Source organism: Macrobrachium nipponense, chromosome 18 (assembly GCF_015104395.2).
Source record: "Macrobrachium nipponense isolate FS-2020 chromosome 18, ASM1510439v2, whole genome shotgun sequence".
In the NCBI taxonomy this organism is placed as follows: domain Eukaryota; kingdom Metazoa; phylum Arthropoda; class Malacostraca; order Decapoda; family Palaemonidae; genus Macrobrachium; species Macrobrachium nipponense.
In genome coordinates, this window is record NC_087211.1 from 48,738,268 (window position 1) to 48,765,824 (window position 27,557).

At 37.9% G+C, this 27,557-nt stretch overlaps 2 protein-coding genes across 2 annotated transcripts in view; one reads left to right on the forward strand and one right to left on the reverse strand.

The window, feature by feature from the left end:
* Window positions 1-4,374, forward strand: part of LOC135196752 (peroxisomal N(1)-acetyl-spermine/spermidine oxidase-like) — a 10,248-nt gene extending 5,874 nt beyond the window's left edge. Inside the window, exon 9 of the mRNA XM_064223560.1 lies at window positions 4,208-4,374. Within this exon, the coding sequence (XP_064079630.1) occupies window positions 4,208-4,324 (117 nt within the window). The 3' untranslated portion in view covers window positions 4,325-4,374. The remainder of the gene's footprint in view (window positions 1-4,207) is intronic.
* Window positions 4,375-17,061: 12,687 nt separating this feature from the next.
* LOC135197024 (mannan endo-1,4-beta-mannosidase-like) lies at window positions 17,062-26,297 on the reverse strand. The gene is made up of 9 exons (XM_064223930.1): window positions 26,180-26,297; window positions 24,936-25,095; window positions 22,983-23,224; window positions 22,022-22,099; window positions 21,661-21,749; window positions 21,407-21,486; window positions 20,647-20,801; window positions 18,858-18,977; window positions 17,062-17,252 (listed from the first exon to the last, which is right to left on the reverse strand). The coding sequence occupies exons 1-9, from the start codon at window positions 26,246-26,248 to the stop codon at window positions 17,127-17,129; spliced, it is 1,119 nt and encodes a 372-aa protein (XP_064080000.1). The 5' UTR covers window positions 26,249-26,297; the 3' UTR covers window positions 17,062-17,126.
* Window positions 26,298-27,557: the final 1,260 nt, after the last annotated feature.

Here is a 27,557-nt window from a genome sequence, read left to right on the forward strand (position 1 = left end):
GGTCAATTTTTTAAGAGTTCAACTTGCAAGCAATCGTTATCTCCAGTCAAATGGGATAAAAGAGAACATGACTGTCCGTTAAATAGGTCTAGGCTGGTTCCCCCACCACCTGCCCCACGTAAGGTAAGCGATTTCATGGCTTCTATAGGCCTAGCTTGGTCCCATCACATGCCCCAGTAAAATGAGCTATTCATAGCTCGTATAGACCTAGGCTGGTTCCCCCACCACCTTCCCCACGAAGGTAAGCAATTTCATGGCTCTGAATAGGCATAGTTGGGTCCCCATCACTGCTACACGTAAAATAACTATTTCATAGCACGTATAGACTAGGTTGGTTCCCCATTACCTGCCCCACCAGTGGCGGCTCGAGGCTATCATTCATTCATAAGGGTGCTGTTACCTAATTTTTTTTTTAATTCCTTGATATTAACTGCATAAACAGACATTAATATATATATATATATATATATATATATATATATATATATATATATATATATATATATATATATATATATATTTCAAACTTTTGTGTGGAGACAATGCCAAAAACTTCACTCCTTTAAGTTTACTAATTGTTTGCTTTTCTTTTCTTGTTTTCTTGGGCCATGACTGATTACTAATGGATGATTGCCCTCATCGAATTTGAAACTACTAACAAAACTGAAAAATTAACAACCTATAGGTAGTAGAATACTAAAATTCAACAGTAGCTTTCGGCAGCGGAGAGACTGGCGGATGGACTAACATAATTATAATATGAGGTTATATAAAAATAATAAGTTTATGTAAACTAAGCATAGCGTCATAAAAACAAAAACAAAAACATTGAGATACAAAACTGAGTATGAAAGTAAAATAAAATAACATAGGTCTATATAAAACAAAAGGTCTCTCTCTCCTCTGAGGAAGGCAGCAGAACCGCTGCCGAAAGCTATTATTTTGAATTTTACTCAATAATATTAATGTGATTATCATTTTTTTCTCATTTACCGCAACTCGCCACCGAGTTAATTATTCTGCATCACATTACATAACAGTATTGTCACTAATTTGATCACTATCACTCACAGTACGTGTTGATTCAGCTTTGACGAGTTTCAAAGCGTAACTTCTTCGTCAACAGCCAGACTGACACTGCTCGGGAGGGCAGTGCGGTGCGTGCTTCCCCCGGCCCTACCCTTAACGCGCGGGCTGGCTATCAAAGACAATAAACGAAAGATGGGAAACTGACTATTTATACCATTAAAAAAAACGTCATCCAACCCGTCAGGATGCGCGCCATCTATTGATTATGCCCTCAACTAAAACTCGGCTGTGGCGTAGCGCGGTTTTTTTAAATGTTAAAATTTATTCTTATGCTCCAATAAACTTCTCTTTATAAATTATTGAATACTAAATCGATTAATATTGCTTGTTAACATGATTATAGGGCTCTATCATAGCTTATGACTTATATATTTAGGCATTTCTGAATCATTAAATAAAATCCTTCAGTTAATGTAACATTAAGTGCTAAGTATCTTTATCTAAAATTGAGAGGGCAGTAGAATGAAACAAACTTATTCTCATATTATCTTATTATTTCACCAATATAGTATACAGTAATTATTTTCCTTTTTTTGGGCTTGTGCTTATGATTGTATACTGTACATAACCTAAGCAACTGTACACAAATGTTCTTGCAAAGAACATAAACAAAGTAAAAGAAAATGGCACATGCTTCATTTGCATGCAATAGTCATACAAGTCATGCAAACAAAACATGCATATATCAGAATTTTAAATAGCAAAACAAAGCATGGGCTGATCAAAACCAATAATATGAAATCAAAATGAAAAAGCAGACTTAACTTGCATGCTGATTAGGCAAAAGTTAAGCAATATTTGTTAATAAAACTAAAAAAAGTACAACAACAAAGTAGTAAAAGTAAGGTACCCTTTTATAACAAAATGCAATGCTGTAATTTTACAGAAATACTGTATAAGCAAAAAATCTAGGTTTAACTTCTTTTTACCCATAAAAAATGCAAATAAAAATTGAAATCACAAATCAAATAGGAAACAAACCTATTTATAACAATTTATTAAAATCTCATAGCCCAATTGTGGGAGTTCTCAAAAATGCATATTCAATTGGCACCCTTTTATGAAGGTAATGTAAACAACACTTCTGCCTGGTATTTTCTAGTAAATATGCCATTTCTGCAAGAAGCATGCACATTCCTAAAAAAAATTTGAAACAATTATTCTAATTGACTTGAACCAACCTTGAACCATGTTCTTTTTGCATCATGTACAGTACAAGCAAATATCATAGGTTTTCACAACTTGTTTTGCCAATTTATTACTACTGTATTACTGCGTACATTTGCTGCCAAATGGTAAACTTTACTTTGGAATACTATGTGGGGTGTTGGTACCAATTACAAGATTTCATTAAAAAAATTGAACAATTATGAGCATATAATGCAGAAACTTAGATGAAACGGTAAGAATGGATCTTGTGGGAGCAGATATGCTGGTTTGCATGTAATTTTCTTTTATTTTGAATGCTTTTATCCATACATATAGGAAAATTCAATCATAGATTTAAAAGGTTAGTGAACTTGAAATTAAAGTAAGTCACTCTAACTTAACTAACCTACTTATGCTCTCCCATATGAATGCTCCCACAAGATACATCCTTCCTGATGGAACAACTTTGGTTCGCTAAATAGTTGCTTATTAATGAAAAATTAAGGTAAACATTTATAACTACGACCCAATGGTAAGCTGCTGAGAATATAACATAACTACATATATATACAGTATATCAAAGTTGCTGTGAGAAGCCTATCTGGGAAAAGGCATGGAGGACCCATATTCACGAATTGTATGACAGTGATAGGAATTGGTATGTTTATTTCATATTTCTAGAGATTTTCAAGATATGCAAATATAACTTTAAGGTATTTATTTGAAATACAATTGACAAGAATGACAAGAAAATATAGTTTTTCTAGTTGATTTTGATATGTTTTGCAAGATAGCTTCATTTCCATTGCAAATTACTGTTGACATGGTTAGGTAACTGTTGGCATGGTTATGGTACCGCTGATAGGTTAGGTTTACTGTTGACATGATTAGGCTACTGATGTACATTACCAGGAAGGTTAGGTTGGTTGTTGGGGTTTCAAATGGCAAATATTTTTTTCTAGTCGAAAATCACATGTAAATATATTTTCTTTCCGCTTAGAGGCGTCCACCGTATTATAAATATTTTCCAATATTTATTTCGGAATAACACTGCACCGACATTCAATTTTGCTTTGGTCTATTTTATTTCTTCATTTTCTCTAAAAGTCATCATGTACTTTGTAACAGATGTAATGATTTTATTACCTTTCTTTATTCTGAGGAAAAGCATGAAAAATCAGATGGGGAAAATCATTTTCGTCCTATTGCAAACCACACACGGGTGATGATGGCTACGCCCACTCATGATTGAAAATTGAATGCCCGCTTTGTGAAAAAGTAAACAAACAGACGATGTAGGCAGGTGAAATGCTACCGCCATCTTCATTTCATGCCAGGAACTAAATTGTATGCGGCCGATGCGGCTGTGGCCTTGAGCTTCCCATCTTTCGTGTATGTCTTTGCTGGCTATCACATTGTCACCCTGCTGGCAAAATTGGAACTGTTGAGCACCGGCAGTTCCACAAATTGTTTCATTTTTTTTTTAATTTACAAAAACAAGAGAATAGTAATAATTTATTTAAAGATTATTGATAGTCTATACTTCATTTCTCATATTCATATATGCACTCATAATTTTGTGCATATATTTGAAATCTATAGGGGGCGCTGCAGTTCCACAGTGCCTACTGACGATCCGCCACTGAGCCCTACGTAAAATCAACAATTTCATGGCTTCTATAGGCCTAGGTTGATTCCCCATCACCTGCCCCACGTAAGATAAGCTATTTGTCATGGTTCTATAGGCCTAGATTGGTTCCCATCTTTTGGCCTGCCCACATAAGATCAACTATTTCAAGTCTTGTATTGGCCTAACCACACTTTCCTTGGGCCTAGGACCCGTCCTGGCATATACCAACTTAATCTGAACAAACCGAACACTAACTTGGATATATGACAGGTTTCAAACTTACAAGACAACAGCTACAGCAAAATTCTCATTGACCTTTTTGTTAACTACCTGCTGCAGGTCATCTTCTGGGCCGGAGAACACACGGACACCACGAGATTCGGCACCGTCGACGGAGCTATGAAGAGCGGCACAAAGGCCGCCAAACGCATCGTCAAATATCGCAAGATGAAATAAAATATTACTGCAGAGCTTATTTTCTGGTCTCATTTCCCTCCCTCTAGAGCAAACAATATGCGCTATGAGAGAAAGAGAGAGAGAGAGAGAGAACATGGTATCTGGGTATAGTGTGGGAGACGCTTACAAGTCATTTACCTTTATATATAAATCGATTTGATTTTTTGTTCGACGCACAGGACACCAGGGGCCGCATACTCTAAACAAGCCTTACGCAAAGGTGCATGCTTTCAGGGTTACCGCGAAGTCCGCACTCAGCGAGAAACTAGCTCCGCACCGGGAGGTGTAGTGTTAATTGCCAAACAATGTTATGTTGCTACACTAACTAGACGAAATAGTCACCCTGCTTATATTATATTAACCGTATCTTTTCCAGTATATGAGTTGGGTTTACTAATTAAACCTTTTTAGAGTTAGATTTTCCCCTTTCCGGAAATTCAGTTGCTTCATATCTTTTGAAACATTACGTAACTTTAATGTTAGTAAAATTTAGAATCGAACGAGATACGCGGACAATGTTCAGTCTTGAAGCTGGTTTATTACATTCTATAATATATATATATATATATATATATATATATATATATATATATGTGTGTGTGTGTGTGTGTGTGTGTGTGTGTGTGTGTGTGTATGTATGTATGTGTGCGTGTGTGTGTGATTACTGTTTTATATTTATGATTGTTGTATATGATTTGATGCGTAAATTAGGCTACAAAGTGAACAAGGGCAAGTAAATTTATTCATAAAGTTTTCAGCAAAAAGTGGAAAGTTACAAAAAAATGCACTAAAATGTATTTCTTTACTAAAAACGGTTGGTTTTGCATTCATTTCTTTGCGTTCCCCACAGAGTAAGTTGACAAGCTCCATAAATCCTTCGATATTCATAAGTAGTTTATCCTTTCTTTTCTTTTTTAAGCCACATTTGTCACTTTAGGTAATATGCTGTATGTTAAATCAAACGTTTGCTGAAGTATTAATGATAATAAACAACCTAATGTATAACATAGGTCTAGGCTTAAAATCAATGTCATAAACATTGTAAACTGACAAAAACGATATGAAACATGTAGGTCTGTATGCCACCTTTTATGATCCGGATATTTTGAAATGAGACATTTCCCCAAGAGAATGGACGGCATATTATGCATGATTTATGGTATACATGCGCCAATCCTAAGCCAAACGAATGCCCTATTCAGGGCTATGAGTTTCAAAAAATTGGAAAAGAGCACATAATTAGTCCTTTTTTTTATCAATAAGCTACATTAATATAAAGAAAATCCACGATTATAATACACCACTTTCTAGCATACTGATATCGAAACTTATTCGGTTGTAATCAGTTGAATCACTTCAACTAATGAAATTGCCTAATTCATATTTGCAGTTGTTTTCTCAAAAAATAAATGAAATCTCGTTTACACATGACTAAGTTTACATTAATTTAAGTCAGTCTTCACCCTAAGATTTCACAAATTAACCAAATTTTACTAACCTATATATATATAAATATATATATATATATATATATATATATATATATATATATATATATATATATATATATATATATAATTACAAAGGCAAATTAAAGATTGCTGGACCTAAAGAATGAATGCATTGGGTTACGTCATCTGCTGTTGACAAAATCGGTTCTAAATTGAAAATCGTATATGATTGTTTATGATATTGGCTCACGAACACTCGAGACTAGTTAAAATTGTTAATTTTTCAAAAATATTAGTATTTTCAAAAATATTATATAATTTCAATCATTTTTTATTAATGAAAAAAAGTTTTAATAGCATATATACTATGCGGACCTACAGGCCGCATACGTGAGGAGTCAATGCCTCACCCTCGAATCCTCTCCGCACTTTTGGTAATTTCTCCGCGCTTTGGCAACACTGCTTGACAAATGGCACCTTTCCCAACGGCTCGCCGAAGGGGGAATCCTATACACATGGATTTTCAAAGGCGCCTCTGACGTGCCTTTGGATAGTCCAGCCAATGGCATCGCCCATATCATAGCTGCCTAGAGACTGAAAACCAATCACGATACAGCAGCTTATCAGCTGATTGTCGATGGGAGAGCGATTAAGGAGCGTCAGATGGGGAGACCGGACAATTTGCCGTAAACAAATTTGCCGTAGGGCAATTGATTGTAAGACATTTTGCCGTAAGAAAAATTGCCGTACGGATATTTTGCCGCAAGGACATTTCGCCGTAAAATGTATATGCTTTGTCATGTATAGATTAAAGAGAGAGAAGGGTCGTTATAAATTTTGACACCCTTCGTTAAATGTTTAAATGAGGTCATTACAAATTCGGTAGTTTACCATATTTTTTATTTCTTTTTATCTTAAACCTTTGTATTATCTACTTTTATCAGTTGAAACTTAAACCCCTACGATGCCGTACACCATCAAAAGCACCAGAGGTTGTGATAAGCTCGTAGATGATTCCAACTTCATTTACAGGCAAGAAAGAGAATATAGAGGCAAGGTTCATTGCAAGTGTGTTGAAAACAAAACTGCAAAGCAAGAATACATACAAGACGGAATATTGAAGATATTTCAATCTGTAAAACTGTAAGTGAGCATACCCATCCAGCGAACCCAAGCAAACATAAAATGCAAAAAACAATTGCACATATGAAAGAAAATGCACTGAAATCCCAGCTAGCTTCAAGATCATTGATTGGTGCTGCATGCGAGGAATTAAAAAATGCAGGACGCTCTCTTATGCCATCAACTTCAAATTTGTCAAGAAACATAAGAAGATGGAGACAAAAAGAAGAAAAGGCCCCTCTTATTCCAAGAACAAGAATCGGTTATGTAATTCCCGAAGAATTTGCGTGTTTACAGAACGGAGAAAGATTTTTACTTTATGATAGTGGAATGGAAGATGAAAACAGAAAGTTGATCTTTGGTACGATTGCAGGGTTACACGATCTAGAAAGACATACAAATTGGGCATGCGATGGAACATTTAAGGTTTGTCCTGAAATCTTCTATCAGTTATATACTCTACATGTCAGCATAGGACATGCATGCATCCCACGAGTTTACGGTCTCCTTCCGAATAAAACTAAGGAATCTTACAATACGTTTTTTCAAAAGATTAAAGATTTACTCGAGTCCCTAGAACCTGAAAATCTAACGATTGATTTCGAACCAGCTATTTTTTTAAGTTTTTCTGACATTTTCCCTTCTGCAAATGTAACAGGCGGTTATTTTCATTTCTGTAAGAATGTTTATAGAAAAGTGACAGATATTGGGCTTAAGGTTCGATATCAAAGTGATTGTGCTTTTAATACAAAAGTAAAGTGCCTTATGGCACTTGCATTCATACCGCCTTCAGACATCATTGATGCATTTATAGAGTTGGTTGATGACGATGACTTACCACAAGAACTAGTTGCATATTTTGAAACTCATTAAATTGGGGGAGAGAGAGGGAAGGGACGTCGTCGTCGTAGAGTTTCTCCAACTTTTCCTATCGAACTTTGGAATGTTTATCAAAGAACCCTAAATCAGCTGGCTAATACCAACAATGGAGTAGAAGGGTTCCATAATGCGCTTCAAGCATCTGTGACCAATACGCATCCAAATTTGTGGAAACTCATCAATGTATTGAAAAATGAAGAATGTCTTTCTAAAAAGAAGATAATCGATGCAGAAAGAGGTGAAACAGCAGTCAAGAAACAATACAAAAATGTTTATAAGCGCATACTAAGTATTGTCAGTGATCAAAATGCAAAACATTATTTACGAGCAATTGCTCTGAACTTACATGATTTTTAGCTTTGAATTTTTTTTTTTTTTTTAGAAAACTTTTTAAATAAAGTGTGTGGTCTTCATTTTTTTTATCCTTTTCTTATATATAATTATAATTAATGAACATCTGAAAATCAATGAAAAGTGATAAATATACTTGAAGATAACTATGAATATAGTTTACATTGATCTCTAAAAGAAATAAGCTAAAAACTAAAATATACATTTTACGGCGAAATGTCCTTGCGGCAAAATATCCGTACGGCAAGTTTTCTTACGGCGAAAAGTCTTACAATCAATTGTCCTACGGCAAATTTGTTTACGGCGAATTGTCCTAGCTCCGTCAGATGGTCCCTGTGGCTAAGAAAAGGAAGCAGCCTCCCTTCACTGAAAGAGAGTTGTATATAATGGTGACAGAAGGGGCGAAAAGGAAGGCGGTAATAGTTGGAAGCTTCTCAGAGATGGGTGTGACAAGGAATTTGAGAGATACTGCATGGCAAGAGGTGACAGCAGCTATGGCAGTTCCGGGCCCATCCCAAGACTTTGGAATGATGTTAGAAAAAAATTCAAGGATTATCACTCTGTAAAAAAGAAAATGGCCCAACATGCAACTAAAATGAAGAAGACAGGTAAGATTTTCTGACATACCTAGGCATAGGTTACTAGCTTAAGTTAGCATAGACTAATTTCCATACTTACCGAGATTGAAGCGAGTTTTGGCTATGCCTTGGCTTATGTTGTACTGTTAACTTCATGCTAGTTATAATATATGCTTAGTATATGTTAGGCTATGCAAAATTATCCTATGATATTGCTTGGGAATAAATGTTTTAGCCTAAACTGTGATGATATGCCTAGGCCTGTGGGTATTATTGCATAAGTTGCCAATATGCTTTGCCTAACCAAATCATTTTTATATATATTTTACACAATTCTAAGGCATTTTTCTTGTATGGTATTTTTGCCGCAAATGAATGTTAACCTTTTAATCTTAGGTTTGGTTAGGGTTAAAAGTTAGGTAGCTTTTGAAGAATAGCAGTCCCACACGAACATGGGACATGTTCAAAAGGATAAAATTGGGGTCCGTATTGTTAAAAAGATCTTCTGTACAAGACCGATTCATAACCTAGCCCAACCTTAGCCTAACCTAACCATGCCTAGTTGTGACTCAGGTAGATTGTTATGTATTCTATCTGTGGTATCAGTGTCACTTTTTTTTTTTCTTTTGATTAGGTAGAGATGTGGGAAGTCATTGATCATAATTACTGTCAATTATTACACAATTACATTGATGTTTCTTTTCCCGAGTTATTGCAGTAGCTAATTTCTGTATTATTATGGTGGTCCTCATTTTTAGCTCATTTTGGTAAGATTGGGTCTACTAGAGCAAGAAGCAGTTTAGGGGTTGGCAGATATTTCTGATATTTTTCAGGATATATTGTCTAATCAAAAAGAATTAAATGGAAGTGTAAGGGTAATAGCTGACAGCATGGTAACAATGACTGATATCCTTAAGAAAACATTATGCATATTTTTTTTAAGTGGTAGTACTTGTAATATAGTCTATACAGTAGTAAAATCTATTATTTTTTATTTTTCATACCATGCCTTATATGTTCCTATACCAAGGGTGCCCATAATATGATAAATGTCATATACCTCTTCATTATACAGATTAGTTTTTGTAAGTTTCTTTGTTTAAGAGTTACGTAATATACTACCTCATTGGCTTATGCTAATCACTCCAAGGTTTATTTTTTTATTTTTCCCCCATTTACTGTTATATCGTGCTACTTGGGATCTCGTTTTATTGTGATAAGTTTAGTACAGTTTTTGTTTATTTACAATGCTTTTTCATGTTATTCTTCTATTGTGGCTATAATGCATGTTTTCTTATTTATAATAGTATAAAATGATACCTCTGTGATCTCAGTTACCGCTACCTTATTGCAAGTTTTTTTTTTTTATTTACTTTAGTATGTTATTTCTTTCCTGCAGATATTGTACTATGTGATACACTGATATTGCTATTATTAAGGGTCATTCAGTGATACAGTAACCTATTTGAACATCAAATTAATTCATTTCATAACTTATTTGTATCTAGGTGGCATTTATTTCATGATGTGAGTCACTGTATGTAATACTGTACGTATCTCAGACCACCTTAACATATGTTTAATGTGCCTTATGAGTACCTGAAGAGAAGTGATAAGGCAGGGAAATGACATATATATTTTCACCTTTGCATATAGTACATAGTATAAAGATGTATTTTCTGCATTGAGATTTATTAAACAAGACTTAAAAAAATATAGTTTTTTTCTAGCATTGATTATACATGAACATTTTTAAGGTATATGATAACTAAAGATAAAAAACATAAGACTTAAAAAAATATATTGTTTTTCTAGCATTGATTATACATGAACATTTTATAAGATATATGATAACTAAAGGTCAAAACAATCAGATTATAATATAGAAATTTTAGATTGTATATATGAAATAATTTTAAATAATACATATCCAATAACTTTAAATCTAACGTCTGCAGAGGAAAATCACACTTACAAAGCAATTAGTGTAACTTGGAAAATAAACCTATATTAGAAATAAAGGACAAATTAAGCAAGAACAATGATAATGTAGAAATTTAGTTTACTCTATGGGAATCTGCTCTTCTTCCAAATCCAAAGATGATCATCCCTTGATTTGGATAAGCCGGAACCTAACAAAACTTTGTAAATCATACCCTATGAGTGAACCTTATTATTATACATAGGCCTAATCCTCATTTGAGACTGCTTATTTTGCTACTTGAATGAATGAAATTCGCGCCAGGTCGTCCACGCTGCTTGAATGGGTCACAAATACGTAATTGGCAACTTAACAACCCTGAGCTCACTGGGTGGGAGGTACCCGTTCCGTAGAAGGAACGTCAGTAGTCCATGGAATATTGTGTTTGTAAAGTTGTTGCGACTTGCGATCGCCCACACTGCCACACACCCCACCCAACACCCTAGCCCATCTTTCTTTCGATCTTGCCCCATTCGAATTTGGGGGCTTGGATGATGATCCAAAGGATCTACCCTGTGGTTGGGGTGTAAGATACTACCACCGTGGTTCCTACGTGTTGTAATAGGCGATTGAAAGTTCTCTTAGCAAGCCCATTATTGTTTCTTGTTTGTGTATAGAACGAAAACAATTCGTATAATATATATAGGTATATACACATAGAACGGAAAAATTCAATATATATATATTATACACATGCCTACATACACATAATTTAGCCATGCGCTCTTGAATAGACTGCCCCTCCCAGTCTAAAAGGTCATGTGATTATTTCATGCTAAATAAAATTTCAAAAAGGGTAAAAATTTTGAGCATATAATGCATTACATTTCAACATCTGATATAAAGTAACACAACATATACTATGTGGTACACTGCAAGGGTAAAAACTTGAGCATATAATGCATTACATTATATTTCAACATCTGATATAAAGTAACACAACATATACTAAGTGGTACACTGCAGTATGTTATTAGTGCTCTAGGGAAAATCCCTGAACAAACCCACGTGCTGAGTAAATCAAGCCAACGGCCTCTTTTGGTCTTCAACCCCTAAGTTGAATGTTTTGGTTCCTTGCCGTTTGTAATTCGGTTGCTTTTTTTTGGGTGTAATGTTCAATACACGGTTGGGATTTTCTTTTCAATTCCGCGGCATTATTGACACGTTTCCAGTGCTATAGTTGTTTTATAAAGCGAGTTTAAATTTTACTGCAAGGTATTGGCCTAGATCTTACTGCAAGGTATTGGCTTATATCTTACTGCAAGGTATTAGACCAACTTAAAGTGTGTTTTTCTCGCACCTACACTCGGTGTGTTCGAATACTCTCGCCTCTCGAGTCTGGATTCCCTTCCTTCCAAAAACGTTCACCAGAAAGATCTTCTCCGCCACCCTCCCCGGGACGGGACGGCAGACGCCCGTGATGCGTCCCAAAGTTGACTTCCCGCAGAAACCGTAATGTTCATTGCACATCTTCATGGCCGCAGTTGTCGGGTAGAAGGTGAGGTCAGCCAGGTCATCGTCGGGTCGGAGTTGACTCACGATCCAAACAGGCTGAAGTATTGGTTGGCATCCAATGGCTTCCAGCTCCTGGCGCTGTTGTTTAAACTGCTGTTGCTCGAATGGTTGTTCGTGGTGATCGAACACTAGACTTTCCGTAACGTTCGTAACAGTTAGGCCTTCGACTCCCTCATGGCACAGCGCACTAATACTGAAGACCAGGACGACCAAGAAAGTCTTTGTCGCGAACAGAGACATCGAGAGGGATAATTTGGAACAATGGAGTCCCTAATGGTGGTACTACGACTACGAGGTTGGCGAGTCAATTTCGATTAAGTGTTGGGCCTGAATATGAAGGAGCCTCGTCTATGGCTTCAGCTGTGCCCGAATGCTGGGATACGAGTGAGGTCCCTAGAACCTACTAATCCTGCCTAGGACTAGGAGAAGCGTCAGCTTTATTCAGAACGGCTTTCACGAAGGAAGGAACCGGATGTTGGACATCGGAAGCGGTGTCTCCCGGTCTTTTCTTATCGGCGCTTTAATCGTAGAAAAATTAGTTCTCTCTCTCTCTCTCTCTCTCTCTCTCTCTCTCTCTCTCTCTCTCTCTCTCTCTCTCCGGAAACAAACAATGAAAGCATTCTCATACCATACATTGTGGGCTAACTACTCAGTCATGCTAGTTAGATACCAGTTTCGAAGCAAAGGAAATCCCACAAGATAATCGTCCAGTATATTTCAGGAGCGTTCGTTCATGCAACGAAAATGCTCACGATGCGTCATTAAGGAAATCCGTTTCGTTTCGCTCAGTTGTATCTATTCTATTTACTCGAAGATGTACTCTTCGATATATATGTGTTGGTGAATGTTGACAGTAAGTTTCCCTTTATGCAAATGTTCTATATAACAGCGAAGTTACGGTTAGGTGGTTTCTCACTAATCCTCTCGATTATCTTCCTCTGTTCCCCAGGAAACTGTTATTCAAGTTCTTTTTGATGGACGTTCATTGGTCTGTCAGGAACTAAATGACACTTCTTAAAAGACTGACGAGAATTAAGGTTGTAGGACGAGCAGTAATACCGATAGTGAAGAATACTAAAATTGGCCTGCAGATTACTATATAAGAACTTTAGATCTACCAACTTAATCGTAAAGAATAACTCCCATAACAAGAAGCGCTCTCTTGATAGATGCAACGTAGTATTATAAATACAAGTTTCAAATTGCGAACTGCAAGTCAATGTTGCCAACAGCAAGGTAATTGACCTACTCGTAGGGTAATTTGACCAAACATTTTTAGACCTTAGGGCAATATTTTTTAAGTAGGGTAATTGTAACAATGCCTGTATTGATCAACATCTTTATTGGCATTATTTCTTATCACCACAACCTCAGAATGCTGGGTAATTTCCAGCTATGTAGGGTCATTTCTTGTCTTGTGTAGGGTGCATAGAGTTAGAGGGGTTGGCATCACTGCTGCAAGTCGCGAAATGGTAGAATTGTTAAAAATCACAAGAGAGACGTACACGATTTTGCTCTAATCAGGGAAATGTTCATCGAGGCCAACACCGAAGTTATTGAGAAATGTTTCTGATGCTAAAAGGCAAAAATGCCTTGAGGCAATATAGTACTTGAATATTCAGAAGCCTCCTGCATGAGCCGTGCAAGGAATCGATGCAACGATTCTACCTTCCGGTCGTGAAAGGGCAAGAAAGACAACTAACTAAAAATGTGTCATCGATGTTAGACTTCCGTATAAAATTAGTTTTGGTTATTTTGATTTTGTTGTGCTTTATCTTGTTCTATCCTGATACTGATAATTTTGTATTATAATTTATTTTTATACTCTTTACTCGTGTAAAAAGTATTTTGATTAAGTTTACGTTTACTTCTATTTGAGTCTCTTTTTTACGGTTGTTGACCTTCTATTCTAACTTATTTATTTTTTGTCTGGTTGTTTCCAAGTACGTAAATACCTAAATGACAATTTTTGGTTATTGTTAACAGGCCAATTGTGGACAAGATTCATAACAAATCTGTGTGTTTTAACTGTTCATTCCGTAGCGCTAACTGCTGAATGTGGCGTGGTCGGTAGGGTGTTGGCGTGTCACCTCGGTGGCCACGAATTCGATTCCCGAGCATTCCATTGAGGAGTTAGAGATGTCTATTTCTGGGGATAAAAGTTCACGAATCTCGACGTGCTTCGGAGGTCACGTAAAGCCGTTGGACCCGTTGCTGAATAACCACTGGTTCCATGCAACGTAAAAAACACCATAAAAAAAAAAATAAAATGCTACTCGAAATCGTATGAAATTAAGGACAGTGAAAGAAAATCAACTTAAAACAAGCCAAAAAAAAAAAAGAGAAAAAATCAAAAGAGCTTGTGAGAGAAAAGAAAAACTACGCATGGCATACTTTATTTGACACAAAACGAGACGCAACTTCCATCCGTTGACGTTAAACGGAAGCAAAAACTATTCTAATTCAACTTTCGTTTTTGTCACCAAGTCATACTCGGTGAGTCACTGAGATCAAATGATTTGGTCTAGGGGCCGGGAAAAGTTAAGGAAGTTGGACAGCTCGGCAGGAAGAGATCGAAGGCAGAATAAGCAGGATCCACTAAGTTTTAGTGGTTAGTGTCGTAAGCACTGTAGGCATTAATTACTTAAGGTTCTTTGCAGCGTGTTGTCGGCCCCTAGCTGCAACCCCTTTTTATTCATTTTACTGTACCTCCGTCCATAGTCTCTTTCTTCCATCTTACTTTCCACCTTCTCAGTTTCCGTTTCAGTGCTGAATGCTCTCATCAGTCCCAGCGATTGGCCTTTGGTTTGAATTCAGTATTCCCATCCACGTCAGCCTGATAGGATATTTTAGATTTATTTATTAGAATGAAAATGTAAACAAAAAAAAAGTGTACTACAGAAAAATAATTTCTAATGAAATATAGCGTATTTTTAATTTTCGTTGGCGAAACTAGGGTCTATTTGACCTAGACTTTAGCGCGTTTTAATTTACGTTAAAAGTTAGCAATAAAATTTTTACAACTTGTGCAATGTTTCTTTGATTACGAATAAATGCCAAGTTTGTAACGGGATTACAGCTATAATTTCCAGTTTCAGTTGGTTGGTTGGACAATGTCTGGAGGTCCACATCAAACTTATCCACATTAAGAACTTGCCAAACATATGGGTCAACTCTAGGCTAAGGCGATTGTTAGTATATTCTGTACTTTAACATAGCAACAGACTTTCCTGTTGATATGGCAACACACTTGTCTATTAATATGGCAGCAAACTTTTTTGTTAATATGGCAACAAACTTGTCTATTGAAATGGCAACAAACTTGTCTATTGAAATGGCAACAAACTTGTCTGTTGATATGGCAGCAAACTTGTTTATTGAAAGGCAAGGAAAAAACCCTTTTTGGGTCTTTTGATATTGGCAACAAAACTTGTCCATTGAATTGGCACAAACTGTCTAATGGATATGGCAACACACTTGTCTATTAATATGGCAGCAAACTTTTTTGTTAATATGGCAACAAGCTTGTCTATTGAAATGGCAAGAAACTTGCCTGTTGATATGGCAACAAACTTGTCTATTGATATGGCAACACACTTGTCTATTAATATAGCAGCAAACTTTTTTGTTAATATGGCAACAAGCTTGTCTATTGAAATGGCAAGAAACTTTTCTGTTGATATGGCAGCTAACTTGTCCATTGATATGGCAACAAACTTGTCTATTGATATGGTAACACACTTGTCTATTAATATGGCAGCAAACTTTTCTGTTAATATGGCAAGAAGCTTGTCTATTGAAATGGCAAAATGTCTATTGATATGGCAACAAACTAGTCTATTAATATGGCAAGAAACTTCTGTATTAATACTGAATTTTCCTGAGGTGTGAGAGATGTGAATTTCTGGTGATAGAAGTCCACGGATCTCGACGTGGTTCGGAAGTCACGTTAAGCCGTTGGTCCCGTTGCTGAATAACCACTGCTTCCATGCGACGTAAAAACGCCATACAAACAAACAAACAATACTGAATTTTCAGTTCTTGTGTGAGCCTATATCAGATCACATTATATATTACTATTATTTTTTGTGCTTTTTTAAATAATTCATTTTTACTTGGGTATTAAGCTTTTGTGCTGTGATTCGTGATAGTATTATAATTATTATAAATTAAATCTGAATATTTCCATTTAATCATGTCAACTAGTGGAATTCCGTTTCCGTATTACAGACATGTCATCGTTTAGTCTTATTGTGGACATACCACATCCGTTGCAGACCCACACTGCAACCGCAGCTTTTCCGTTACTGTACATTGTTATTGCATCAAATTACTTCACTGTTCTCCTCTCCAGAATTGGATAATTCCCAAATCGATGTCTTGAGTACAGTTTAAATTTACTGAACTGTAGAGTTTTCATCTTTTAACCTTTCCTTTATATACTACTTTGTCACTATAGTAGATTCACATCAACCGTGCATTTGACGTCTAGGCCAGTCCCTTACGAAGCTCCTGATTGGCGGTTGATAAGCCAATCACAGGGCTGGGAACTCAGTCTCCCGAGAGAGTTCACATAGGTAGGATGCATGTTCCACCTCTCCTGAGGAATACGTTTGAAAGACGTATCCCTCAAGAGAGATGGAACATAGATCCTACCCATGTGAACTCGAGAGAGAGACAGAGTTTCTAGCCCTGCGATTGGCTTCTCAACAGCCAATCAGGAGCGTCGTAAGGGACGGGCCTAGACATCAAATGCACGGTTGATGTAAATTCACTATAGTTGTTGAGCTAAATTCTGGCGTTAGTGGTTGGACAGTATAAGTCGAAGGGTATCTCAGAAGAGGTAAAACACAGTTAAAGCTGAAGTATTTTGAAGTATTTTATTTCATGAGCATCACCAGTCACAGGGTTACATTGCAGCCTTTTTAGCCAACGTGGAAATTGACGGTGCCGTGGTCAGTCCTGCCATGAAGTTGCCCCAAAGCGTCACGCTGCGTATCTCTTGAGTCGCTACAGTCGCCTGTAGCTGTGTAGTGCCAACTCCAGCCTCCCTGTAATTAATGTTTTTATCATTTCAGTAGATGAGAAACCTATTGACATGAAACAAGCACACCAAAGGGGCCAATGCCTTCAAATTCAACCTTCCAAAGAATGTTGGTCCCAACCTCCCACCGCGAAAGTCCCCGCACTGCAGTAGTAACCGATCATGATAAAGAGCCAGGATTTTTCGTCGGCCTAGGGGAGGCGCGAACTCGCGGCATCTGAAGGGCATGCCACGATAATAGCTGTCTATTATGAAAGGGAAAACTCCACAACCAACCACTTTGATGGGAGTTTCTGTGAGCAGGAAAAACCACCTTCTTCCTTTATATACCCAGTTGCAGGAAGCCGAAGACAGTGAGAAATGATATGATCTGGAAAACCAAGGTTATGTTATTATGAAGAAAGCGGGTATAATTATTCACTCACTGTTGCGGTATTTGGTTGTTAGTGGCAAGTGTTACTTACTCTCGTGGCAGAAGTGTCATTTCCAAGTACAATAATCCTGTGCTGTGAACGCCTTTGACATTCAGATGAGTTCATTTTACAAACAGGCTCAGAAAGGGATTTACCAAATGCAGTTTTTTCACGTATATTTTTTAGAGGATGCAATACTTTTTAATTGTAGTTCGAAAATATTTATTTGCAATTTTGCAAAAATGCTCCTAGTTCTTCAGCAAGCTTTGGCCTGACGAAATATTATCATACAAAAAGGCCATGGAGAGAGGTCCAAAGGATAAAGATGAAGAAAGTAATTAGAGAGGAGTATGAACGAAATGGGTATGTGTAAACACCCAGTAATAAAACCAATCTGGTAATATAATTTAAGACAAATGGCCGTTGTGTCTTCCCAGTGTGTTATTGTGCTTCATAATTTACAGTGATGAGAAGCACTGGGAACTTGATTTGCAAGTTGAATTTTCCGGAACTGATAAAGAATATCTGGGGAGCAATATTCACTAGTACGGTCGGACTCGGTAAGGGACCAAGAGGTTACTCTGTTGTGACAGCCAAAACTTTGAATCTATGTCTTTAAGAGTGGTTTAAAACAAGCTAATTACAGCTGTACTACTTGTTATCACAGTTTGAGTGTAGTACAAAGATACGGAGGGACTGGTCAAAGGGAAACTACACCAGGTGCCTGAAAAACGCAAAAGGCCTCATGCAAGAAGGTAAAAAAATCAGGCCTTTGATATTATGGCCCGTCAGTCAAGTGCCACGTCAGATCTGAGCCTAATTGCGATTGGATCCTGGGCTGATTTTTCAGATTCTGGAAGATCATTAGGACGAGAGAGACAGGGCAAGGAGAGAAATTCTTTTGGAAGTGTTAAAGGGAACCTTGTTCTCATAATGCATTAACACCTTGTGACAAAACGTAAGCAGAGCTGCAGACACCTCTTAGAGGACGAATGAGAAAAAAAAAATGATAGGAAGGGAAAGAGCAACTCAGATCTGGAGAAAACAGACATTAACAAGACAGGAAAGACGGAGAAGAAATTTGAGACCATGCATTGCAGATGCATCCAGGGAGGTGGGGTTGGATGAAAGGCCCTCTCCTATCCCACGTCAAAAGAACGAAAATGAACGGCATTTGTAATACTTCGTTCGGTACTTACGCTGTATCCGTGTGTGTAGGAGTATTCGTACAAGTCCCTGAGGGAGGTACCAGCAGCACAGACTGAAGCGTATTCTCCGATCACGAGGGGTTTGTCGAGGTTGTAGTTATCGGCGTTCACCTAGTACAAGTCAAACAAGACATTAGAAAAATGACCTCTTTATAGACAACAAACACGAAATGAACGTGGCTAATGGTGGTGTTAGTTGTGGCACTGCATATAATGCTTGTTGTAGCATACTTAGACAGAAATGGAACTGTTTTCGTATAAAGCGAACTTAGCTAATGGTGGTGTTAGTTGTGGCAGTGCTTATAATGCATATAGTAACATACTTAGACTTAGAAATGAAACTATTTTCATATTAAAGCAGATATCGTCCAAAGGACGTATTGCGAAACTTCGAATGAGTTGTCAGTCTAATACTTTTCATGAATGGAGGAGAAATCTCGTGGGGGAGAATGAAGACATGTATTAGCACTTTGATAAAGGCAGACTTTCAACATTCTTCAGAGCTACTCGTACTTCTCGCCGTCAGGGAAGAGAAATATACCCGTTGCAATTATTACTTCAAATTCCGCTTACTCGGGGAGTAAGCTTACAAACTACTTTGTTGTTGGTCTTGTTTTTTGGTGGGAGTGGGCTGTAGGAAAGGTCTATGGAAGAGCCTAAAAAGGTCTGAAAAAGGTGTTTCGCGTTGAGTTAAAGACACAGGAATTTGAGGATAGGATATTAATAATATATTTACTAGAATGAAAATGTAACAAATAAATAATGTGCTTGTTAAACAGTACAGAACAATTATATCTAAAAATATACTAGCGTATTTATTTTCATTTTCGTTGGTGAAACAACGCTCTATCTGACCCTAGATTCTAGTACATTTTGATTTGCGTTAAAAGTTAGGAATATAGTGTTTTACATCTTCCGCGTGAGGAAAAAATTCTTGCACGCCGAGTAAGCTGTAGGCCGGATCACGCCTTGTTAGCCATTCAAGTAGAAATTTATCAGTTTTCCTAAGATGCAATCAAAATTGTGTTGATGCTTTCTGTAACCTATTGTTAACTGGAATATAGCAGTTTTGTTCCTGAACCGAAAAATATCAATTTCCGGTGGAATTCGAAGTATTGCATATCACAGTTTGAGTGTGTAGTACAATTGGCAAAAATGGAATTTTGATTTTGTTGTACAGTTGTACATGTTCTTCGTTAAGAAAATATGTTTTACGACTGTACTATCATTCTTATGTGAAGCGAACGCTACTGAATAAATTCAGCATATATTTCCGACTAATTCCCGTTTCTTTCGTTAGAGGTTCTTTACCGACATGTAGCCGAGGGGTATAGGTATGTCTGAAGTAATAGACTGAGACCTATTAATACGCGGACACACACTCTCTCTCGTTCGTTTCTCTAGTACAGTTCATAAACCTTCCTTTGCTCATACTTTCATCTATCGTTTCAATGGATGTCATTATCATTATTATTATGCATAGGAAGAACAACATTCAATTGGAAAAATCCCGCCAAAGGGGCCACTGACTTGAAATCCAACCTTACGAAGAATGTGGTGCGTTCATTTGCAAGAAGCAAAAGAAGGCAGTGTTAAATACAGAAAAAGGGCATCAGCTGTTAGAAAAGCAGATAAATGAACACATTAATGAACTGATTGTCACCGAGTCATGTCCTATGCTGTAAAATCAACTGAATGCGTGAATAATGGTTGTCGCGGCCACGGTCTAGAGTCTAGACATACCTAGACCGTGGTTGCGTCCTCCTAATGCCGTCCTTACCGTGAAGGGAGCGTTGGGACTCCAAGAGCCTCCCCAGTCGTACGAGTGCATCTGGTAGAAGTCGATGTGGGAGTTGTCTCCTGCCGCCTTGTACAGACAGTCGTTGCTGTAGTGGTTGCGAGTGTTAGAGAAGGCGTCGCTTTGGGCGAACTGACCTGAGCGTCGGACGAAGAGAAAATAAAACGTTAAAACTACATGTTGTGTTAAGAATACGTAAATGCAAGTATTCATGCTTATTGGAGCATACGGAATATTATCTATTGAATGATAATAACAAAAAAAAAAAAGTTCGAGAGTTAGAGAAGAGGTTATAGTGTGAGGCAATACGCAGAAGAATTCATTGACTAAACGCAGAGCTAATATAGAAAACTCGCATCAACCGTGCATTTGACTTCTAGGCCAGTCCCTTACGACGCTCCTGACTGGCTGTTGATAAGCCAATCGCAGGGCTGGAAACTCTTTTCTCTCGAGAGAGAGAGTTCACACGAGCAGAATGTATATTCAGTTTCTCCTGAGGGATACGTTTGAAAGACGTATCCCTTAGGAGAGGTGGAGGAACATACATCCTGCCTATGTGAACTCTCTCGAGAAACTGAAAGTTTCCAGCCCCATGATTGGCGTATCAATAGCCAATCAGGAGCATCGTAAGAGACCGGCCTAGACATCAAACGCACGGTCGATGTGAATCTACTATTATAGTACTGTATGACACTGAGATGAAAAAAAGCATCTCGAGCACGAACTGAAAACGTCTCTTTACCCCAAGATCCGAGGGTGAGCAAAAGTCCGGAGTCCACCTCACGGACGACTTGATTTTGTCGGCCAATGAACTTCAGCCACCTGTTTGGATGAAGTGGAAAGGTTACATTTTAATCCTAAAGAGAGAGTGAGAGAGAGAAAGTTGGACATCCATAATGTATCATAAACATGAAGATTACGATGGAAAGTTCAGGATGACGTTTTTCTCTCGGTGGAACAGTTAATTAGAGAAGGATCGTTAATTCCACGCCTCACCTTTCCATGGGAATTCCTTTGCCAGTCCATCCTGCTCCTGACTGACCAATCAGCTGGGTGTCATAACAATACTCGGAACTGGATTCAACCTGGAAATAAGCAAAAGAAATTTGAAAAAGGAGTTGCAATCGGCCACAGTCACGTTTGCATATGGAATATATATATTACGCTGGAATAGAATCAAGACAGTTCTTCAGTTCAAACAGGAGTGAAGTTGGTCCCTAAATCCTGCACTCAGGATCTACCTATGTAGCTCCAATTTATGCACTATCAGCCTTTACCATAGGAGATGGGTAATGTTTTTCTTCTCCAGTCTTTAAATTTTCATTAAGAAAATATATATATATAACAAATGACATACCTTCACGGACCCCTCCGGCTCGTTCACTGTCTCAATGGCTGCCAAAGCTGGATGACCCTTGATTTTTCCTACCAGACTCTGCAGAGAAGAAGAAAAAGGAGAAGAGAAGGAAATGAGTAAAACGAACACTCACGCAGGCCAAGATACTACATACTGTCACGAGTTCGAAACAAAGCTGGGCTTGGAACGTGAGGAGCAGATTTGAGGGACTTTTTCAAATAGAAATTCTATATTCCTTGGCAACAGGAACTCTCGAGTAATAAAAGTAGTATATTTAAGTAACGAAAGGAACTCCAGACACACGTGACGTCACAACACTGAAGGAACTTTCGAGACAAAAGTAACTTCTTTGAGTAATGAAAGGAACTAGAAACTCCAAAGACTCATGTGACGTCACAACACTGAAGGAACTTTCAAATGACAAAAGTAGCTTCTTTGAGTAACAAAAGGAACTCCTAGAGACTCGCGTGATGTCACAACACTGAAGGAACTTTCAAATGACAAAATTAGCATCTTTTAATAACGAAAGGAACTACACAGACATGTGCGACGTCACAACACTGAAGGAACTTTCAAATGACAAAAGTAGCATTTTTAAGTAACGAAAGGAACCCCAGAGGTTCACATGACGTCACAACACTGGATTTGAGTGACAAAAGTAGTTTCTTTAAGTAACGAAAGAAACTCCAGACTCACTCGACGTCACGACACTGGAGTAACTTGCGAGTGACAAACGTAGCTTTTTTAAGTAATGAAAAGAACAACTCTAGAGGCTCACGTGACGTCACAACACTGGAGGAACTTTCAAGTGGCAAAAGTAGCTTCTTTGAGTAACGAAAGGAACAATTCCATAGGCTCAGGTGACATCACAACACTGAAGGAACTTTCAAGTGACAAAAGTAGCTTCTTTGAGTAATGAAAGGAACAACTCCAGAGGCTCAGGTGACGTCACAACACTGACCTTGAGGCAATTCTGGACGTAGGACTCTAGCTTGGAATCGTCCCAGATGAGGTTGATGGTGTTCTGGTTGTTGAGGTAGGCTCCGTTCCACAAGGTCAGCACCACCAGGACGTCGTGCGACTGGGCCGCATTCAGCAGCTTCAAGACGTCATTCTCGAAGTCGCCCGTGTTGTCGCAACTGGTGACGTAACCGTTGCTGTCATAGGTGGGCGTGTTGTCGCCTTCCACGTGCACCCACGCCCCTGAAAATTAAAGACGAACAGCGTCAATGGCAGTGCTATTGATATAGCAACAATAACAAGTAGAAACTTTAACCACTGCTTGGTGGTGGCCTGTCCTATATCGTTGCCAGATGCACGATCAAGGCTAACTATAACCTCACATCAAATAGAAACTATCGAGGCTAGAGGGCTGCAATTTGGCATGTTTGATGATTGAAGGGTGGATAATCGACATAGCAATTTGCAGCCCTCTAGCCTCTGTAGTTTTTATTGTTTGTTTGTGTTTTGTCCTGCCATATTTATTGGGATTAATTGACATAGAATTTTAATGAAGACTTAGTTGAAGAAGTAACAGTTACGTTGGGGTTGTGAATCTCGTAGATATATTAAAGTTGTATTTTTTTACTGGAAATATATTTAGCATTTTTGCCCTCTTGTTTTCAAATGTGATAGGAATAATCTTTTGATATGATGGTAATTTTAAAAAGTGTCTGTTGAAAAGATGAGTATTGCGTCGTTGCAATAGTACGACTGGAACATTTTACTTTGAAAAAGGTAAAAAAAAAAAAAAAGACAATAGATATCTTACATAAAGACGGCATCTTTCACTACTAATTCTCTGCGCAAAAATAGCAACTAACGCATTACTGGTAAAAAAAATATATAATAAATTATTTTACAAAGTAAGATAAACCCCCAATCAATGAGCAGAAAATAAACCAGTGTAGTGTCTGTCGGTTATCCCCGTAGGGGGATAATGCCGCCAATTCACCTCGTGCGATACACTGTAGGCATTATTTAAGGTTCTTGCCTGCGTTCCTTCGGCTTCTAGCTGCAACCCCTTTTCATTCCTTCCACTGCATCTCCGTCTATATTCGCTTTCTTCCACTCATATTCCCCACTCTCTCCTAAGCGTTGATTCATAGTGCAACTGCTTTGAGGTTTTCCTCCTGTTACATCTTTCAGTCCCTTTTGCTGTCAATTTCCGTTTCAGCGGTGAATGACCTCTAGGTTCCAGCGCTTAGCCTTTGGCCTCAATTCTATATTTTATTCTATTCTATGGAAGAGTCTCCCTGAGGATGGTCGTGCAATTAGAACTTCAGAAGTCCAAGCGAAGATGTAGTAGTCATTCATTTCTACCCTGAGCCAGTTTAACTTGTAGTTTAATATTTTACTTATATTTTATTTATTCATTCATTTGTTAATTGATCTGCTTTTCTAATGGCTGATCTCCTCTTTCTGTATTTCCCATCACCTTTTGTTGCTTCTTTCGAATCAGCGCCTTATTGCTTGGAAGCTTGAATCAGTGATGCCAACCCTCTAACCCTATGCACCCTACAAAAATCAAGAAAAGGCCCTACATAACTGGAAATTACCTTACATTCTGAGGTTGTGATAATCACAAATAATACTAATAAAGATGTTGATCAATAAAGGCATTGTTACAATTACCCTTCACTTGAAAATATTGCCTTAAGGTCTAAAATATTTGGTCAAATTACCCTACGTGTAGGGCAATTACCTTACGGTTGGCAACATTGGCTTGAATGTCGAGTCGGTGGTCCCTTTGGTGGGGTTGTTCCATATGAATAGGGTCCGTCTTCTGAATACTACTAATACAACAACAACAACAGCTACCACTACTACTACTACTGCTGCTAATAATGATAATAATAATAATATTCAGTCAGTTGTGGCATTGTTGACCCGAACTTCAGTCCACTATACTTACGAACGGAGTTTCCTCCGGCGCCCCCGATTTCCGAGACCCACTGTTCGAGCGTGCCGTCGTATTTGCCGTTGCCGAAGTCGTAGCCATAGTTATTCCAGGCGAAGTTGCAGCCGCTCAGGAAAACCTTTTCTCCGTTGTAGGTCAGGTCCTTGCCCGAAACCTGCGTGGGGGATGGGGGAGTGGGTAGACTATACACAGTCTGCTTTTATAACCCGGGATCACTTTTGAGAGTTTTTAGACACTGAAATTTTTCATGATTGTATATACTATAAAATATAAATAAAGCGCGGTCGTGTGTATGTGTATCATGTACATGTGTGCATACTTTGTAAAATCTTCATTACGTGTAGACATGAAATCCCTCGACAGCTTAGTCAACTGGAAAATATAATCGTTCAGACATAAAACAAGATAGAAGCAATTACCGCGAAGCGTGACAGCAAGAAAAATGACGTATGTTAAAACCATTGATTGATGAAACTGGTTAAAGTAACATTCGTAAAGTTGCATTGAGCACGGACTGCAACTGGTGAACTTCATTCAGTGGAAAACAACCGTTTTTACAAGTCCTGGGGTAAGAAGTGAACCATAAAAATATAATGTTAAATTGCTGAAAGGCTGAGGAGAATGGAAAGGGCTCTTGATAAACAAGATTAAAAAAACGGCGATTTGTTGCTTGGGACTAGATTTGGCGAACTTTTGGGTCGGGTCCGAGTTGATCAAAAGCTGCTTTCACCTTTGCCGAAAATGTATGCTGAAGCACGCTTTCACCTTTTCTGAAAATGTACGCTGAAGCACGCTTTCAAGTATGCTGAAAATGTACGTTGAAGTCCAGTGTTGCCAATTTAGCGTTAAGCCGCAGTGCGTTAAAAAATTTAGAAGGGAGTGTATATATATATATATATATATATTATATATATATATATAGTATATATATATATATATATCATATGTATGTATGTACTAAGTAAACTACATATACTAATGAAAATCTGGTGGGTTACAGTGCCAATCTAGTGGTTTTTGAAGTCCCTTCTAGCGGAAATTTAAAAATGCGATTGGCAACACTAGTTGAAGCAATGCTTCTGCGCCGAAGTGTAGGATCACGCTGAAAACTCTTAGATCGCATGACCCCTTCTCTTACACAAGCTCGGTTTATTTTTACAATTGCAGGGAAGCTTATAGAATGAACTGCCCGAAGGTAAATAGACGTTAAAATTCAAATATTCCCGGGAAAGACAAACCTGGAGGCGGCCACAGGCAGCAGGGCCAGCTAAGGCGGCAAAAGCCGTCAGGATGAGAATCGCCTTCATTGCTGTAGGAGGATGTTGCAATGGATGTCTCGGCGGTGCATCGCCAGGAATTCCTTCTTATAGTCTTTGTCATGGAAAAAAAATGGTGAATTTCATAAAAATTAAAAAATTATCGGTGGGAACGCATCTCATTGTGGGTGTTATCAGCTTGGGAACATTGGGTCTGAGACACCGCTGTGCGTCGTTGCAACTGCAAGACAATTTTCACTATTACGTGCACGCCGTAGACGGGTAGTGCCGTCAGTGCACCTCATACGGTGCACTGTAGGCATTGCTTAAGATTCTTTGCAGCGTCCCCTCGGCCCCTAGCTGCAACCCCTTTCATTTTTTTTACTTTTATCTTTCATAAATCCAGCGAGTTTAGTACAAGCCTGCTGGAGACTTTTTTCAAACCCGGTATGTATCCACCTTTGGGGTGTGTTTAATACAAGCCTGTTGGGGAATTTTTTAACCCAGCATGTATCCACCTTTGCGGTGTTTTTAGTACGAGCCCATTGAGGATTTTATAAACCCGTTATGTATCTACCTTTGCAGTGTGTTTAGCCCAAGCCCGTTGGGAATTGTTTATACGCCCAGTATGTATTTACCTTTGCAGCGTGTTTAGTATAAGCCCGTCGGGAAATCTTTTAACCTAGTATGTATCCACCTTTGCAGCGTGTTTAGTACAAGGCCTTTGGGGATTTTTTTTTTTAAACCCAGTATGTGTCCACCTTTGCAGCGGCCGTTGGGGATTGTTTTTTTTTTTTTTAACCCAGTATGTGTCCACCTTTGCAGTGTGTCTAGTACAAGGCCGTTGGGGATTTTTTTTTTTTTTTTTTTTTTTTTTAACCCAATATGTGTCAACCTTTGCAGTGTGTTTAGCACAAGGCCGTTGGGGATTGTTTTTTTTTTTTTTTTTTTTTTTAACCCAGTATGTGTCAACCTTTGCAGTGTGTTTAGTACAAGGCTGTTTGGGGGATTGTTTTTTTTTTTTTTTTTTTTAACCCAGTATGTGTCAACCTTTGCAGCGTGTTTAGTACAAGGCCGTTGGGGATTGTTTTTTTTTTTTTTTTTTTTAACCCAATATGTGTCAACCTTTGCAGTGTGTTTAGTACAAGGCCGTTGGGGATTGTTTTTTTTTTTTTTTTTTAACCCAGTATGTGTCAACCTTTGCAGTGTGTTTAGTACAAGGCCGTTGGGGATTGTTTTTTTTTTTTTTTTTTTTTTTTTTTTGTTTTTTTTTTAACCCAATATGTGTCAACCTTTGCAGTGTGTTTAGCACAAGGCGTTGGGGATTGTTTTTTTTTTTTTTTTTTTTTAAACCCAGTAT